Below are 16986 nucleotides of genomic sequence, written 5' to 3'. Positions count from 1 at the left end.
CTACCCTGTCTATGCCTCCTATACTTTTATATATCCTATCATAGAACAGAGCAGTACAGCACAGGAACAGGGCCTTCTGCCCACAATGTCTGCCCCAACCATGATGCCAATCTACCTAATCCAATCTGCCTACACATGATTCTGTATCTCTCCATTCCCTGCCTGTTTCATCTGTCTGTCTAAATGCCTCCTAAATGTTGCTGTTGTACCTGCTTCCACCACCTCCCCTCACAGTGTGTTTGAGCCACCTACCAGTCTCTGTATAAAAAAAACTTGCCTGCTCTCAGCTTAAGCATATGCCTCCAGTATCTGACATTTCCATCCTAGGAAAAAGACCCTAACTACATATATACCCTATTGGGCGAAAATGGCTCACACGAGGGGACATAATTTTGAAGTGCTCGGAGGAAGGTATGGGGGGATGTCAGAGGCAAGTTTTTTTTTTAAAAACACAGAGTGGTGGATGCATGGAACACACTGCGGGCAGAGGTGGTGGAGGCAGATACATTAGGGACATTTAAGAGACTCAGATAGCCCTCCATTTCTCTTTCATTCATGTGGCTATGTGGGGGGGGGTGGGGGGGGAAGGGTTAGATAGATCTTAGAGCAGGATAAAATGTCAGCACAACATTGTGGGCCGAAGGGCCTGTACTGTGCTTTAATGTTCTATCTACACCTCTCATAATTTTATAAACCTCAGTCAGGTCTCCCCACAGCCTCTGATGCTCCAGACAAAGCAATCCAAGTTTGTCCAACCTCTCCTAGCTAATACTCTCTAATTCAGGCAGCCTCCTGGTGAACCTATTCTGCACCCTCTCCAAAGCTTCCACATTTTTCCTGTAATGCACGCAGTACTTCAAATGTGTCCTAATCAAAGTTTTATACAGCTGCAGCATGACTTCCCTTCATTTATACTCAATGCACTGACCAATGAAGGCAAGTATGCCGTATGCTCTCTTTTCCTACTCTATCCACTTGTGTTGCCACCTTCAGGGAGCTATGGACTTGTACCCCAAGATCTCTCAGTACATCAATGCTCTTAAGGGTTCTGACATTTACTATGTACTTTCCTCTCCCATTTGTTCTCCCAAAATGCATCACCTCTCATTTGTCCGGATTGAATTCCATTTCTTCACCCAATTTTCCAACTGGTCTATATCCTGCTGCATCTTTTGACAACTTTCCCCACTATCCAACACTCCACCAATTTTTGTGACAACTGCCAACATACTAATCAGACTACCCACAATATCATCCAGTTAATTTAATTACATCACAAACAAGAGGTCCCAGCACTGATCCTTAAGGAACACCACTGGTTACAGATATTCAGTCAGAGAAACACTCCCTCACCACTACTCTCTGCCTTTTATGAGAGAGCCAATTTTGCATCCAGCTTACCAACGCACTATGAAATCCATGTGACTTAAGATGTGACTATCATCTCACCTTTCACCTCCTTCGCTCCAGGGAGAACTGCTCCAGCCTATCCAATCTCTCCTTATAACTCAAGCCCTCAGTCCAGGCAACAACCTTGTGAATCTCTTCTGCACCCTCTCCAGCTTAATCATATCTTTCCCATAGTGTGGCAACCAGAACTGTTCACAACACTGCAAGTGTGGCCTCACTAGCACTCTGTACAACTGTAACATGACGTCTCAATCCTTAGTACTTTGGCTGATGAAAGCAAACATGCCATACGACTTCTTCACTAACCTGTCTAGCTGCGCTGAAACTTTTTTTTTAGGAAGTATGTACTTGTAACCCTAGGTCTCTCTGTTCAACTTTCCCAGGGCCCTGTCATCTACTGTGTACGTCCTGCCCTGGTTTAACTTTGCAAAATGCATCACTTCACACTTGCCTTTATCACAAGATCACAAGACAAGGGAGCAGAAGCAGGCCATTCGGCCCATCGAGTCTGCTCCAAGGAAAAGGGAAAAAGTGAGAAATGAGAAATGGGGGGAAGAAGAAGAAAAAAAAACTATTCTAATCCCAATTTCAGGCCTTATCCCCATATCCCTTGATACCCCAACTATTTAGATATCTATCTATCTCTTCCTTGAACGCCCCCAATAATCTGGCCTCCACTGCTGTACCTGGCAAGGAATTCCACAATTTAACCACCCTCTGGCTAAAGAAATTTCTCCTCATCTATTTTGAAACTGTACCCTCTAATTCTAAGATTGTGCTCTCTGGTCCTGGACTCACCCACCAAGGGAAACAGCCTAGCCACATCTACTCTGTCCATTCCTTTCAGCATTTTAAATGTTTCTATGAGGTCCCTTCTCATTCTTCTGTACTCCAGTGAGTACAGTCCAAGAGCCGACAAACACTCATCATACGTAAGCCCTTTCATTCCAGGAATCATCCTCATAAATCTCCTATGAACCCTCTCCAACATCAGCACATCTTTCCTAAGATATGGGGCCCAAAACTGCGCACAGTATTCCAAATGAAGCCTCACTAGTGCCCTGTAGAGCCTCATCAACACTTCCTTACTTTCATACACTATACCTCTCGAAATGAATGCCAACATAGCATTCGCTTTTTTTACCACCGATCCGACCTGGTGGTTAACCTTTAAGGTATCCTGCACGAGTACCCCCAAGTCCCTTTGTAGTTCTGTACTTTGAATTTTCTCTCCTTCTAGATAATAATCTGCCCGTTTATTTCTGTTTCCAAAGCGTACAACTGCACATTTCTCAACATTGAATCTCATCTGCCATTTCCTTGCCCATTCTCCTAAACTATCTAGGTCTCTCTGCAAATTTCGTGTCTCCTTAATACTCCCTACTCCTCCACCTATCTTGGTGTCATCCACAAACTTAGCCACAAAACCATTTACTCCATTATCCAAATCATTAATGTAGAAGGTAAAAAGGAGCGGCCCCAACACCGACCCCTGCGGAACACCCCTAGTAACCAGTAGCCAACCAGAACAGATCCTTTTATTTCCACCCTTTGCTTCCTGCCAACCAGCCAATGCTCCACCCATTCTGTTATCCTACCTGTAATTCCATGACCTCTCATCTTATTAATCAGTCTCTTATGAGGCACTTTGTCGAAGGCCTTTTGAAAGTCTAAATACACAACATCTACCGCCTCTCCCTTATCCACCCTACCAGTGATTTCTTCAAAAAACTCCAATAGGTTGGTCGGGCAGGATCTTCCCTTCACAAAACCATGTTGGCTAGGACCTAGCTTGCCTTGCACCTCTAGGTATTCCGTAACCCCATCCTTGAGGATAGATTCCAATAACTTTCCCACCACTGACGTCAGACTAATAGGTCTGTAATTTCCTTTATGCTGCCTCCCTCCTTTCTTATACAGTGGAACTACATTTGCGACCCTCCAGTCCTCCGGAACCATGCCGGAATCTATCGATTCCTGGAAAATTATCACCAATGCCTCTGCTATCTCTAAAGCCACCTCCTTCAGAACCCGGGGATGCACCTCATCCAGTCCGGGACACTTATCAGTCTTTAGCCCGTTTAGTTTTTCTAGCACCTTCTCTCTAGTAATCTTAACTGAACTCAGTTCCATTTCGTGAGACTCCTGACTAACCGGCACATTGTTGATGTCCTCCACAGTGAAGACCGATGCAAAATACTCATTCAATTCCTCTGCCATCTCTTTATCCTCCATTATAATATCTCCTGCACCGTTATCAATTGGTCCTATATCAACCCGTGTCTGTCTTTTACTACTTATATATTTAAAAAAACTCTTAGTATCCTTTCGAATGTTATCTGCCAACTTCCTTTCATAATTCATCTTTTCTTTCCAAATGACCTTCTTAGTTTCTCTCTGCAGGTTTTTAAAAGTTTCCCAGTCTTCTGTTTTCCCACTTCTTTGTACGCCGTCCCTTTTGCTTTTATTTTAGCCTTCACCTCTCTCATTATCCACATTTGTGCCTTTTTTCCATTCAAAACCTTTTTTTTTTCTTGGAATATATCTATCCTGCATTTTCCTTATTTCCTGTAGAAATTCCTTCCATTTCTCCTCTGCCGTCCCTCCAGCCAGCTTACTCTTCCAATCAATTTGGGCCAACTCCTCTCTCATGCCACTGTAATTTCCTTTGTTCCACTGAAATATCGATACACCAGTTATCAGCTTCTCCTTCTCAAACTTGAAACTGAACTCAATCATATTGTGATCACTAGTTCCCAGTGGTTCCTTTACCTTTAGTTCCCTAATCACCTCCGGTTCATTACACAGTACCCAAACCAAAACAACTGATCCCCTGGTAGGCTCTTCAACAAGTTGCTCCAAAAAACCATCCCGTAGACATTCCACAAACTCACTCTCCTGCGTTCTACTGCCTTGCTGGATTTCCCAGTCCACCTTCATGTTAAAATCCCCCATAATTATCTTAACATTGTCACTCTGGCATGCTTTTTCTATCTCAAACTGCAACTTATCGTCCACTTCCTGACTGCTATTTGGGGGCCTATATATAACTGCTACTATTGTCCTTTTACCCTTGCTATTTCTTAGCTCCACCCATAAGGATTCCACCTCTTCTGACCCAATGTCCTTCCTTTCTATTGATTTTATATCACTCCTAAGCATCATGGCTACACCTCCCCCTCTGCCTATCCGCCTATCCTTCCTATACACTGTGTACCCCTGGACATTCAGTTCCCAATCACATCCATCAGAAAGTCATGACTCGGTGATTGCCACAATGTCGTATTTATTAACCTGTAGTTGTGCCACTAGGTCATCTACTTTATTCCTAATGCTACATGCATTTAAATATAGTACATTTAGTCCAGTATCTGCTATTCATTTTGTTGTACTTCTATTGTTCAGCAGATTATCCTGACTTTTCACCTGTCTATCCTTCTTACCATCTTCACTACACACTATCTTAGACATGTTTCTATATAGCTCATCCTCTATCCTAACATCCTGATTTGTTGTACTTCTATTATTCACCAAATTATCCTGACTTCTCACCTGCCTGTCCTTCTTGCCATCCTCACTGCACACTGTCTTCGACTTGTATCTATAAACTTCCTCCCTTACCCTAGCATCTTGTATCCTAATATCCTGGTTTCCATCCCCCTGCCAGATTAGTTTAAACCCTCCCCAACAGCTAAATTAAACATTCCTGCCAGGATATTGGACCCTTTGGAGTTTAGGTGCAACCCATCTTTAGCGAATAGGTCATGCCTCCCCCAAAAAAGGTCCCAATTATCCAAAAATCTGAAGCCCTGCCCTCTGCACCAGTCACTCAGCCACACATTCATCTGCCAGAGCTGTCTATTCTTTCTACCATTGGCACGTGGCACTGGTAGTAATCCTGATATTACCACCCTTGAGGTCCTACTTCTCAACCTTCTCCCTAATGCCGTGTATTCCTCCTTCAGGACCTCCTCTTTTTCTACCTATGTTATTGGTACCTACATGTACCAAGACTTCTGGCTGCTCACCCTCTCCCCTCAGAATTTATTAATCGAGATATTGAGTTCAAGAGTCAGGAAGTTAAGTTGCACATTTATAAAACTCTAGTTGGACTGCATCTGGAGTATTGCATTCAATTCTGGTCGCCACATTACAGGAAGAATGTGGAGGCTTTGAAAAGGGTGAATAAGAGGTTCACCAGGATGCTGCCTGGATTAGAGGGCATGTGATACAAGGAGAGGTTGGACAAAGTTGGGTTGTTTTCTCTGGAGGGGTGGAGGCTGAGGGGAGACCTCATAGAGGTTCATAAGGTTATGAGAAGCATAGATACAGCTGGTATGTTTTTCCCAGGGCCGAAATGACTAATACTAAAGGGTATGCATTTAAGGTGAGAGGGGGTAAATTCAAAGGAGGTGTGCAGGGCAAGTTTTTTTTAAAAACACAGAGAGTGGTGGGTGCCTGGAATGCACTGCCAGGGGTGGCAAATATGATTGAGGTGTTTAAGAGGCTCTTAGATAGACACATGGATATGCAGAGAATGGAAGGATAGATAGCGGATGCCATCTCCCAGGCCCTGCACTCAGGTCTGAAGCATAGAACCGTAGAACAATACAGCACAATACAGGCCCTTCAGCCCACCATGTTGTGCCGACCTTCAAACCACTCCTAAGACTATCTAACCCCTTTCTCCCGCATATCCCTCTATCTTAAATTCCTCCATATGCGTATCTAACAATCTCTTGAATTTGACCAACGTATCAGCCTCCACCACCACCCCAGGCAGCGCATTCCATGCACCAACCACTCTCTGGGTGAAAAACCTCCCTCTGACATCTCCCTTGAACTTCCCATCCATTACCTTAAAGCCATGCCCTCTTGTATTGAGTATTGGTGCCCTGGGAAAGAGGCGCTGGCTGTCCACTCTTATCTATTCCTCTTAATACCTTGTATACCTCTATCATGTCTCTCCTCATCCTCCTCTCCAATGAGTAAAGCCCTAGCTCCTTTAGTCTCTCCTCATAATCCATACTCTCTAATCCAGGCAGCATCCTGGTAAATCTCCTCTGCACCCTTTCCAACGCCTCCACATCCTTCCTATAATGAGGCAACCAGAACTGGACACAGTACTCTAAGTGTGGCCTAACCATCTGGACAGTAAAGACACCTACGTTAGACTATTGTTTATTGACTACAGCTCTGCCTTCAATACAATAATCCCAAGCAAGCTTGTCACTGAACTCCGAGACCTAGGACTCAACACCTCCCTCTGTAACTGGATCCTTGACTTTCTAACAAATAGACCGCAATCAGTGAGGATAGGCAGCAATACCTCCAGCACGATTGTTCTCAACACTGGTGTCCCACAAGGCTGCGTCCTCAGCCCTCTACTCTACTCCCTATACACTCATGACTGCGTGGCCAGATACTGCTCTAACTCCATCTACCAGTTTGCAGATGATACCACCGTTGTAGGCTGTATCTCAAACAGCGATGAGTCGGAGTACAGGAAAGAGAGAGCTTAGTGGAATGGTGTCATGATGACAACCTTGCCCTCAATGTCAACAAGAGAGCTGGTCATTGACTTCAGGAGAGGGGGCAGTGTACATGCACCTGTCTACATCAATGGTGCTGAGGTCAAGAGGGTTGAGAGCTTCAAGTTTCTGGGAGTGAACATCACCAACAGCCTGTCCTGGTCAAATCACTAGAAGCCATGGCCAAGAAAGCTCACCAGCACCTTTACTTCCTCAGGAGGCTAAAGAAATTTGGTTTGTCCCCTTTGACTCTCACCAATTTTTACCGATGCACCATAGAAAGCATCCTATCTAGATGTATCATGGCTTGGTACGGCAACTGCTCTGCCCAGGACCACAAGAACCTGCAGAAAGTTGTGGACACAGCCCAGCGCATCACGGACACCAGCCTCCCCTCCTTGGACTTTACCTCTCGTTGCCTTGGTGAAGCAGCCAGCATAATCAAAGACCCCACCCACCCAGGACATTCTCTCCTCTCTCCTCTTCCATTGGGTAGAAGATAGAGGAGCCTGAGGGCATGTACCACCAGACTTAAGGACAGCTTCTGCCCCACTGTGATAAGACTATTGAACGGTTCCCTTATACAATGAGATGGACTATGACCTCATGATCTACCTTGTTGTGACCTTGCACCTTATTGCACTGCACTTTCTCTGTAGCTGTGACACTTTACTCTGTACTGTTATTGTTTTTACCTGTATTACATCAATGCACTCTGTACTAACCCAATGTATCTGCACTGTGTAATGAATTGACCTGTTCAATTGGTTTGTAAGACAAGCTTTTCACTGTACCTTGGTACAAGTGACAATAATAAACCAATACCAATATTGACATTGTGTAGGCAGAAGGGATTAGCATTTAATTACTAGTTTAAAAACACTATGATGCTGAAGGAACTCAGCAGGTCAGGCAACATCTGTGGAGAAAAGCAGGCGGTCAACGTTTCGGGTCAGGACCTTTCTTCAGGACTGAAAATAGGAAAAGGGAAAGCCCAATATAATAGGAGGGAAAAGCAGAGCAGTGATAGGTGGACAAAAGAGGGGAGGTGGGGTGGGCACAAGGTGGTGATAGGTAAATGTAGGTAAGAGATAGTGACAGGAAGGTGCAGGGGAGGAGGGGAGAGCAGATCTACCGAGGGACAGGTCAAAGGTAAGAAGAAAACAAAAAGAGGCTAGGAAAGGAAAGAAGGGGGGGGGGGCATGGGGAGTTGTGGGGAAGGGGGATGGGGATTACCTAAAGTGGGAGAATTCAATGTTCATGCTGTTAGGCTGCAAGGTTCCAAGACGGAAAATGAGGTGCTGTTCCTACAGTTTGCGTTTGGAATTCTCCTGGCAGTGGAGGAGGCCGAGCACTGACATATCAGTGATAGTGTGGGAGGGGGAGTTGAAGTGATCGGCAACGGGGAGATGCTGGTCGTGGTTATGGACAGAGTGCAGGTGTTCTGCAAGATGGTTACCTAGTCTGTGTTTGGTCTCACCAATGTAGAGGAGGCCACACTTGGAGCACCGAACGCAGTAGATGATATTAAGGGAGGTGCAGGTGAATCTGTCTCACCTGAAAGGATTGTTTGTGTCTCTGGATGGCAGTGATGTAGGGGCAGGTGTTGCACCAATGGCAGGAGCAGTGGAAAGTTCCTGGGGTGGGAGCGGGATGGGTGGGTGGGGTGGGGGGGGGGGGGGTGGGAAGGAGGAGTGAACTAGGGAGCTGTGGAAAGAGCGGTCCCTACGATAGGCAGAAAGGGGTGGGGAGGGGAAGATATGCTTGGTGATGGGGTCCCGTTGGAGATGGTGGAAGTGGTGGAGAATGATGTGTTGGATACGTAAGCTGCAGGGATGAAATGTGAGGACAAGGGGGACCCTATCCCTGTTGGGTCTGGGAGGGGTGGGGGTGAGAGCGGAGGTACAGGAAATGGCAGAGATACGGGTGCGAGCTCTCTCAATCACAGTCGGGGGAAGCCCCGGTTAGAAAAGAAGTTGGACATCTTGGGAGCTTTCCTCTCATTTCCTATCTTCAATGGGAGCTTCGTGAGTTCGCCCCCCTCCCCTTTCTCTCTGCTGCTCAGCTGTGATTCTTCTGTCCTCCAGCTTCCTCCCTAATTACTAGTTTAATTGGTTTGGTACAACATCATGAGCCAAAGGGGCTGTTACTGTGCTGTACTGGTCTATAAATTCCATCTGCCATTCCTTTGTCCACTTTCCCACTTGATCAAGATCCTGTTGTAACCTTAGACAATATTCTTCACTGTCCACCACACCACCAAGTTTTGTGTTACCTGAAAAATTACTGACCATGCCCCTACATTCTCATCCAAATTGTTAACATAGATGACAAACACCCAGCACCGATCCCTGTGGCACACCACTGGTCACAGTCCTCCAACCTAAAACAAACACTCCATTACCCTCTGCCTCCTTCCACCAAGACAATTTTGTATCCATCTGGCTAGCTCACCCTGGATCCCATGTGATCTAACCTTGCAGACCAACCTACCATGCGGGACCTTGTCAAAGACCTTGCTAAAGTCTGTGTAGACAACTTCCACTAGCCTACCCTCATTAATCATCCTGGTTGTCTCAATCATGTGATTGCCCATTCACAAAGCCATGTTAATTATCCCTAATCACTCCTTGCCTTTCCAAATGAAAATGAATCCTGTCCCTCTGAATCCCTTCCAATAACTTTCCCACGACTGAGGTAAGGCTCACCAGCATGTAGTTCCCTAACTTATCCCTGCACCCCTTCTTAAAGGCATAATATTAGCCATTCTCCAGTACTTCACCTGTAGCTAGCAAAGATAGAAAAATCTCTGCCAGGGTCCCAGCAATCTCCTCCCTTGCTTCCCAAAGCATCATACACCTGGTCAAGATCTGGGGACATCCACCTTTATGTGTTTCAGGACCTCCACACCTCCTCTTTCATAATGTTGATATGCTCCAGGATATCACTGTTCTCTCTCCTGAACTCATTAACGTCTATGTCCTTCTCCACAGAAAATACAAATTCATTTAAGACCTTGCCCATTTCCCTTGGCTCCATACAGTTCACTACTTTGATACTTAGGAGGATTTACGCTCTCCCTAGCTTCCCTTTTACTCTTAATATACTTCTAGAATCATTTTAGATTCTCCTTTATCTTATCTGCCAGGCATACCTCATGGCCCCTTTTTGCCCTCCAGGTTTCCTTCTTAAGTGTACTCCGACATCCCTTATGCTCTGCAAGGGACTCACTTGATCCCAGCTGCCTACACACGACATATGCCTCCTTCTTTTTCCTGACCAGGCCCTCAATATCCCTCATCAATCAAGGTTGCCTAATCCTGCCAGCCTTGCCATTCACTCTAACAAGAACATGCTAACCATGAACTCTCCCTATCTTACATTTAAAAGGCTCCCACTTGCCATACAATCTTTTACCCGCAAATAGCCTCTCCCAATCAACTTTTGAGAGATTCTGTCTGATGCCACCAAAATTAACCTTCCCCCAATTTAGGACAAGTTGGAGGACCAGTCCTATATTTTTCCATAACTATCTTGAAACTAATAGAATTATGGTCACAGATCCCAAAGCACTTCCGCACCGACATGTTGACCACTTGCCCAACTGCATTTCCTAAGAGGAGGTCAAGTGTAGCCCCTTCTTCAGTAAGGCCATCTACATAATACAATACACATCTACACTTAACAAATTCTGTCCTATCTAATCCTCTAGCACTAAGGCAGTCCCAGTCAATATTAGGGATGTTAAAAAAATCACCTAATATCACAACCCTAATTTTCCTACAGCTATCTGTGATCTCCCTACATATTTGCTCCTCTAATTCCTGCTGAATGTTGGGAGGCCTATAGAATAATCCCTTCAAAGTGATCACCCCTTTTATTTCTAAGTTCTACCCATATGGCCTCACTAGATGTTCTTCTCGGGATATCCTCTCTGCATTCTGCTGTGATGTTCTCCATGATCAAAAGGGCAACTTCCCCCACCTCTGTTACCTCCATGTCTGTCATGCCAGAAGCATCTGTACCCTGGAACACTGAGCTACTACTACTGCCCGTCCCTCAGTCATGTTTCTATAATAGCTCTAATGTCACAGGCCCATGTGCCAAACCATGCTCTGAGTTCATCTGCCTCACCTGTGAGGCTTCTTGCATTAAAGTAAATGCAGTCTTGCCCATTAGATCTTGCACACTCCCTGTCTTGCCACTGCCTGGCCTACCTACTGGACTTGCTTGCTTTAACCTTGATATTTGCTTCATTGTTCTCATCTGATGCACTGCTACTTTGGGTCCCACCCCACTGCCAGACTAGTTTAAGCCCTCCCAAATAGCACTACCAAACCTCCCCACAAAGATATTGGTCCCCCTTCAATTCAGATGCAACCCCCCTCTCTTGTACAGGTCACCTCTGCCTCAGAAGAAATCCCAAAGGTGCAAGAAGCTGAAGCCCTTCTGCCACACCTTCATTTGCCTCATCCTCTTGTTCCTACCCTCACTGGCACCAGTCCCAGTCTACCATGGCCAGCTCATGCCTCAACCTTTGAGAGGGAGAGGGTGCAGAAGAGGTTTGCCAAGATGGTTCCTGGATTAGAGGGCATGTGCTATGAGGATAGGTTGGACAAACTTGGGTTGTTCTCTCTGGAGCGGCAGATGCTGAGGGGAGACCTGATGGAGATTTATAAGATTATGAGAGGTATAGATAGAGTAGACAGCCAGTATCTTTTCCCTAGGGTCGAAAAGTCTAATTCCAGAGGGCATGTATTTAAGGTGATAGGGGTAAGTTCAAAGGAGATGTGCGGGGCCAAGTTTTTTTTTAAAAACACAGAGACTGGTGGCTACCTGGAACATGCTGCCTGGGGTGGTGGTGGAGGCAGGTACAATAGGGGTGTTCAAGAAGCTCTTAGATAGTGAAATGGAGGGATATGGACATTGGCAGAAGGGATTAGTTTAGTTCAGCATTTTATTACCAATGTAATTGGTTCGGCACAACATTATGTTCCTGTGCCGTTCTACACTCTGTTCTTTGTTTGATTTTAAATTTAAGATCCTGATTTCAGATTGAGCTAAATCACTTTCAAACTTTCTGTAAGATTCTATCATGCTGTGACCACTCTTCCTGAAAAATCCCTCAATGACAAGATTATTAATTGTCCTTTTCTCATTGCACAGTGCTCCATCTAAATGAGCCTGTCCCTTAGTTATTTCTGTAACATATTGTTCTTGAATTTCCACCTTGTTTCTGGCCCAGTCAGAAGCCTCAAAGGCCAGGCAAAGTGCCTGGAGATAATCAACTGCCAGCATTGTTGGCAGGCCTAATTTGTGAAAGGGAGAATATAGACAAAATAAAACTCACAACTAAAGTAGGCTAAGGTGACAAACCAACAAGTAATTTGAAATAAATGTGTGGCCAGTTTTCAGAGGTGCTTCAGCTGTTTGCACAAGTAGCTGACTGAGTCAGGCATTAATTCTACAGCAATTTTAGAAAAAGTCCTTTAGCTTATGTTGGACATTTTTTTTAAAAAACATGTTCACAAAATGTGGACCTTGTTGGCAAGGAGAGCAGTCATTGCTCATTCCTTACGATCCTTGAGAAGATTATGGTGAACCACCTTCTTAAGCTACTGCAGTCCTTCTGATGAAGGTATACCAGAGTGCTCTTAGAGAGGACGTTGCAGGATTCAGACCCAGCGATTTGGAGCAAGGGTCTTATTTCCACATCATTATGGTAAGCAACTTGCAGGGGAACCTGTGGATGGTGATGTTCCCATGCAGCTGCTGCCCTTATCCTTCTTGATGGTTGAAGTTACTGTCAAAGAAGCCTTTGCAAATTACAGAACATTTGGTACAGATTGCAATCATGAAGCACTGGTGATAAAAGGAGTAAATGTTTAAGGTATCAATCAGGGTGGCAGTTTCATTCTGGAGGGGTCACCAAACATTAGTCAAGCTGATACAGTCAGATTCACAGAAATATAATGTATCCTCGACTCTAACAAGATCAGCCATAGATATGTCCTGTACTCCCAGTGCTATCTACTAAAATTCTAGAACTCTGACTACTGCAATGGTTCAAGAAAGTGACTCATCATCGGTTACCCAAGGTAATCGGACGGGCAATAAATGCTGGCCTTACAGTGGTCACCCATGTCCAATCAATGAATTATTAAAGATTTTGCAATGATTTGCTTTCAAAAACATATTTGGAATTGATTGATATTAATCTTTTCATATTTTTGCTAAAACATTTTCTTATGTCCCTAATCAAATAGCTGTGATTTATGGTAATTATGTTGACTAAATATAGCATTTTCTTTGCTGCACATATGGTTTGAAAATCAGTTTATATTGAAGTGTAAAGTGCAAACGAAATTATCTAGATTATTCAGGTCATTTGGGTCCCATTTCTTCCATAACATTGCCTCGTTAAACAGAATTTTCTTGAGTTTTAAAATATAGAGAGAATAAAAATATTCCCTCTTCTGGTAAGGGAATTTTTTTGCATCATCATCAGATAGGATTTACAACGGCTCACAGTTTGAATGTTGACCTATTTAAACCTGGCTGCCTCTGCAATAAGTTGAAATGATGCTAAATTAAATTGGGGCACAGTTGAGCCAGCAAATATTGGGAAGGAGACAGAAGAGAAAATTTGCAGATAAATTTCAGAAAGGTAAAGAAAAAAGTATATTAATTATCTTAACATAGATTGGAAAGCAAGGTAATCGAGGGCAAAGAGGGGACACAAGAGACTGCAGGTATTGTGATCTGGAACAAAAAACAAGTTGCTGGAGGAACAGTGGTCTAGCAGCATCAGTGGAGGCAAAGGGATAGTCAATGTTTCAGGTCGAGACCCTGCATCAGGGCAGAGAGGGGCTGGAATTCCCGAGATGGGAATAAGAACCTCCTTGGTCAGTCTTTCCAGCCCAATGTTCTGGGTCTGTTTCCAGGAATGAAGTGGAGCTGGAGTCTGCTGCAGTGGAGTATGGTGGTTACAATATCATTGGGTTTAGAACAATAACAGAAAACAGCAAGAAACACACTAAAATTAAAAACAATTACTGGAGAGAGATAGGTGAAATGGATTGACAGAGAGTTGTGCTCAGATAGACTGGCATCAAAGGTTGGCAAATGAAAGAGTAAAATGAGGAAAAGATAGTTCAACTATCGACTGGACCAGCCACATTCCCACAATGGGAGAATGAAAGGGATTGATAGCTGCAGCATTCTGGATGGTTACATAATCAGATAGAGGAAGCTCGTGACATATGTACAATTCATCATTTAGCACAGAACCAAAAACAACAGATTTTGGACATTTGAAATAAAACTGTAAGTGCCAGAAATATCAGCAGATCAAGCAGCATCTGTAGAGAGAGAAACATGTTTCAGTCCATTGGAAGTTTTCATTTGATAGAAACAGTTACATCTGTGACCTTCTTTCTCCATAGAAGCTGCCTGGCCTTCTGAGTGTTTTCAGCATTTTCTGTTTAGTTACAGTAGAAAACCAGGATAAGTACATAAAGTCCAAAGAAGAATTGAAAAAGAAAGAAAGAGTGAAAAAACTGGGTATGAAAATATATGATTGGATTAACGTAAAAAGGATCCCATATAAGCATAAGTAATAAATGGACACTGGAAGGAAGGTGGGACGAATTCAGAACTGAAAAGGAGATGTTGTGGAGAGAGGGGCACTGCTGAGACATTGAATCCTTTATCTGTTGTCACTGAATGGAATTTTCTCGACACCACAGTTTAGGAGGAGTTAGCAGAGAAAATAATTGGATAAAATAAAAGAGATATTTAGAAGGTTGGCAATGCTCAAAATAGAAAGCTACTTAGTCCAGATGGGATGTACCTTTGGTTTATCTTTATTCATTTATGAGATGTGGGTGTTGCTGGCAAGGAGAGTGGTTACTGCAATCCCTAATTGTGCTCAAGGAGGTGGTGCTAAGCTGCTTACTCCAACTGCAGCAGTGCTTCTGGTGATAAACTCGAAGAGCTGTAACCTCCAGGGCCATGCACCAAGATCAGAGAAGCAGGAGCAGAAATGGAGATGTTCTTTGACAGTTGCAGAATGTTCAATTCCATCTGCAATGCCTTGGCAAATGACACAGCCATGCCTAAATGCAGTGAGACCTTGACGACATCCAGGCACAGGCTCATTAATGGCAATTGACATCCAAGCAACAAAAATTGCCAGACAATGACCATCTCCAACAAGAAAGGGACTAACCACCTACCCATGACATTCAGTGGCAATACCACTGCTGCATCCACCATCCTGGAGGTCATCATTGACTAGAAATTCAGCCAAACCAGCACATAAATATCATGGCCACAAGAACAGCAAGTGATTTGCTCCTTACAACCCAAAGCCTTTCCACCATTTACAAGGAATGTGATGGAAAACTCTCCAGGTGCCAGATGAGTGCAGTTCCAACAATTCTTGAGAAGCTCGATATCAGGAAGGAGAAAGCAGCCCACTGGATGGACAGCACCCTGAACATTCATCATCTCCACCGTTGTGCCAGTTGTTCACCCAGGCTACTCGCGGCATTCCCCACCCCGACCAACAAAGACGATGGCCGGAGAGGCAATGCAAACACCACCACCTGCAGGTTCCCCTCCGTCACACATCCTGAAATATATCGCCAGCCCTTCCTTGTCAATGGGACTAAATCTGAGAACCGCCCGCAGCACCGTGGGAGCACCTTGACCAGAGGAACTGCGGCTCACCCCCACCCCCACCCCCGGGGGCAATGAGGGATGGGCAATAAATGCTGACACTGCCCGCCTGTCACATCCCTCAAGAGGTGAGGACAACAACTCTCCCGCTTGCATTCTAACCCGGAGCACCGAACACCAGCTCCGAGCAGCTAAGGCGCGGGCAGATTTTTTGGCTGAAGATCGATTTCGATTTCCCGGCCAGTAGCACCAGAAAGTGGTGATCTGGGTCAAATTTCTGACTTCGCTACTGGGCGTTTTCTTGGCAGTGAATGCAGCTCCGGCTTATAAATAGCACCGTGCCCCAGATTCCGCACATGGCAAACCCATCGCCCTCCCCAGAGACCCGCTCCGGACACACCGACCCCGGGCTCCGGACTGAGACCAGCTGCCCACGTTCACTGAGCTAAGACTGGCCCGGTCGGTAACCGGAGCTGTTGCAACGATTCAACCCCGGCAGCGACGGAGAACATAAAACTCTGTCCATGGAACCTGGGCGAGGGAGCGGAGACGGGAAGCGGGACCAGAGCAGACCGGAGACAGGGACCGGGATAGGGACGGGGAGCCGGGACACACCCGGGAGAGGGACCGAGAGCCGGGACGGGGATAGGGACATACCCGGGATAGGGACCGGGAGCCGGGATCGAGACCAGGATCAGGAGCCGGGACAGACCGCACCCGCACCTACCTCGGTGCCACCCTCGGCGACTCGCGGTGTCCGGCGGAGGATGCACCGGCTCGAGTGCCGGGTTCCCATCGGTGCTCCACCCGCTGAACGACACCACCAGCGCCGGCCGCCCGGCTCCGCTCTCGGGGCTCCCGGCCGCCCCAAACACGCCCGCCCCCAGCGAGGCGGCAACCAGCGTGGCTCCGGCGCCCCGCCTCCCCGGCCGCCCCCGGGGACCCGGACACTGGCAAAGGCGGAGAGAGTCCGAACCCGTCCCAGACTGAGAGAGGGGACGGGGAGAGATCGGGGATGCTGAGGCATCGGGGTTCGGCACAAGAATCAGTCAGGGGGCAGGGGCAGGGAGAGGAGTCAGGGTCAGGGAGAGGGAGGGGGCAGGGACAGGGGACGAGGGGCAGAGGGTAGAAACATAGAACCCTACAGCACAGGCCATTCGGTCCTTCTAGTCTGTGCCAAAACTTTATTCTGCTAGTCCCATTGACCTGCACCCAGTCCATAACCCTCCAGAACTCTCCCATCCACGTATCTATCCAATTTATTCTTAAAACTTAAGAGTGAGCCCACATTTACCACGTCAGATGGCAGCGCGTTCCACACTCCCACCACTCTGAGTGAAGAAGTTCCCCCTAATGTTCCCCC

General features: G+C 45.8%; 1 protein-coding gene across 2 annotated transcripts in view; it reads right to left on the bottom strand.

The window, feature by feature from the left end:
* The window catches only part of LOC127578336 (protein arginine N-methyltransferase 8-like), a 77815-nt gene that overhangs the window by 43810 nt on the left and 17019 nt on the right, over positions 1 to 16986 (bottom strand). The window contains exon 1 of one of the 2 annotated variants that reach the window (XM_052030243.1): positions 16351 to 16490. The exons of the other annotated variant lie outside the window; for it this stretch is intronic. Within the exon in view, the coding sequence (XP_051886203.1) occupies positions 16351 to 16419 (69 nt within the window). The 5' untranslated portion in view covers positions 16420 to 16490. Of the gene's footprint in view, positions 1 to 16350; positions 16491 to 16986 lie in introns of those variants that run through there. 2 annotated transcript variants of the gene reach the window in all.

Source organism: Pristis pectinata, chromosome 15 (genome assembly GCF_009764475.1).
Source record: "Pristis pectinata isolate sPriPec2 chromosome 15, sPriPec2.1.pri, whole genome shotgun sequence".
NCBI lineage: Eukaryota > Metazoa > Chordata > Chondrichthyes > Rhinopristiformes > Pristidae > Pristis > Pristis pectinata.
This window is presented reverse-complemented; position numbering and strand designations above follow the sequence as displayed.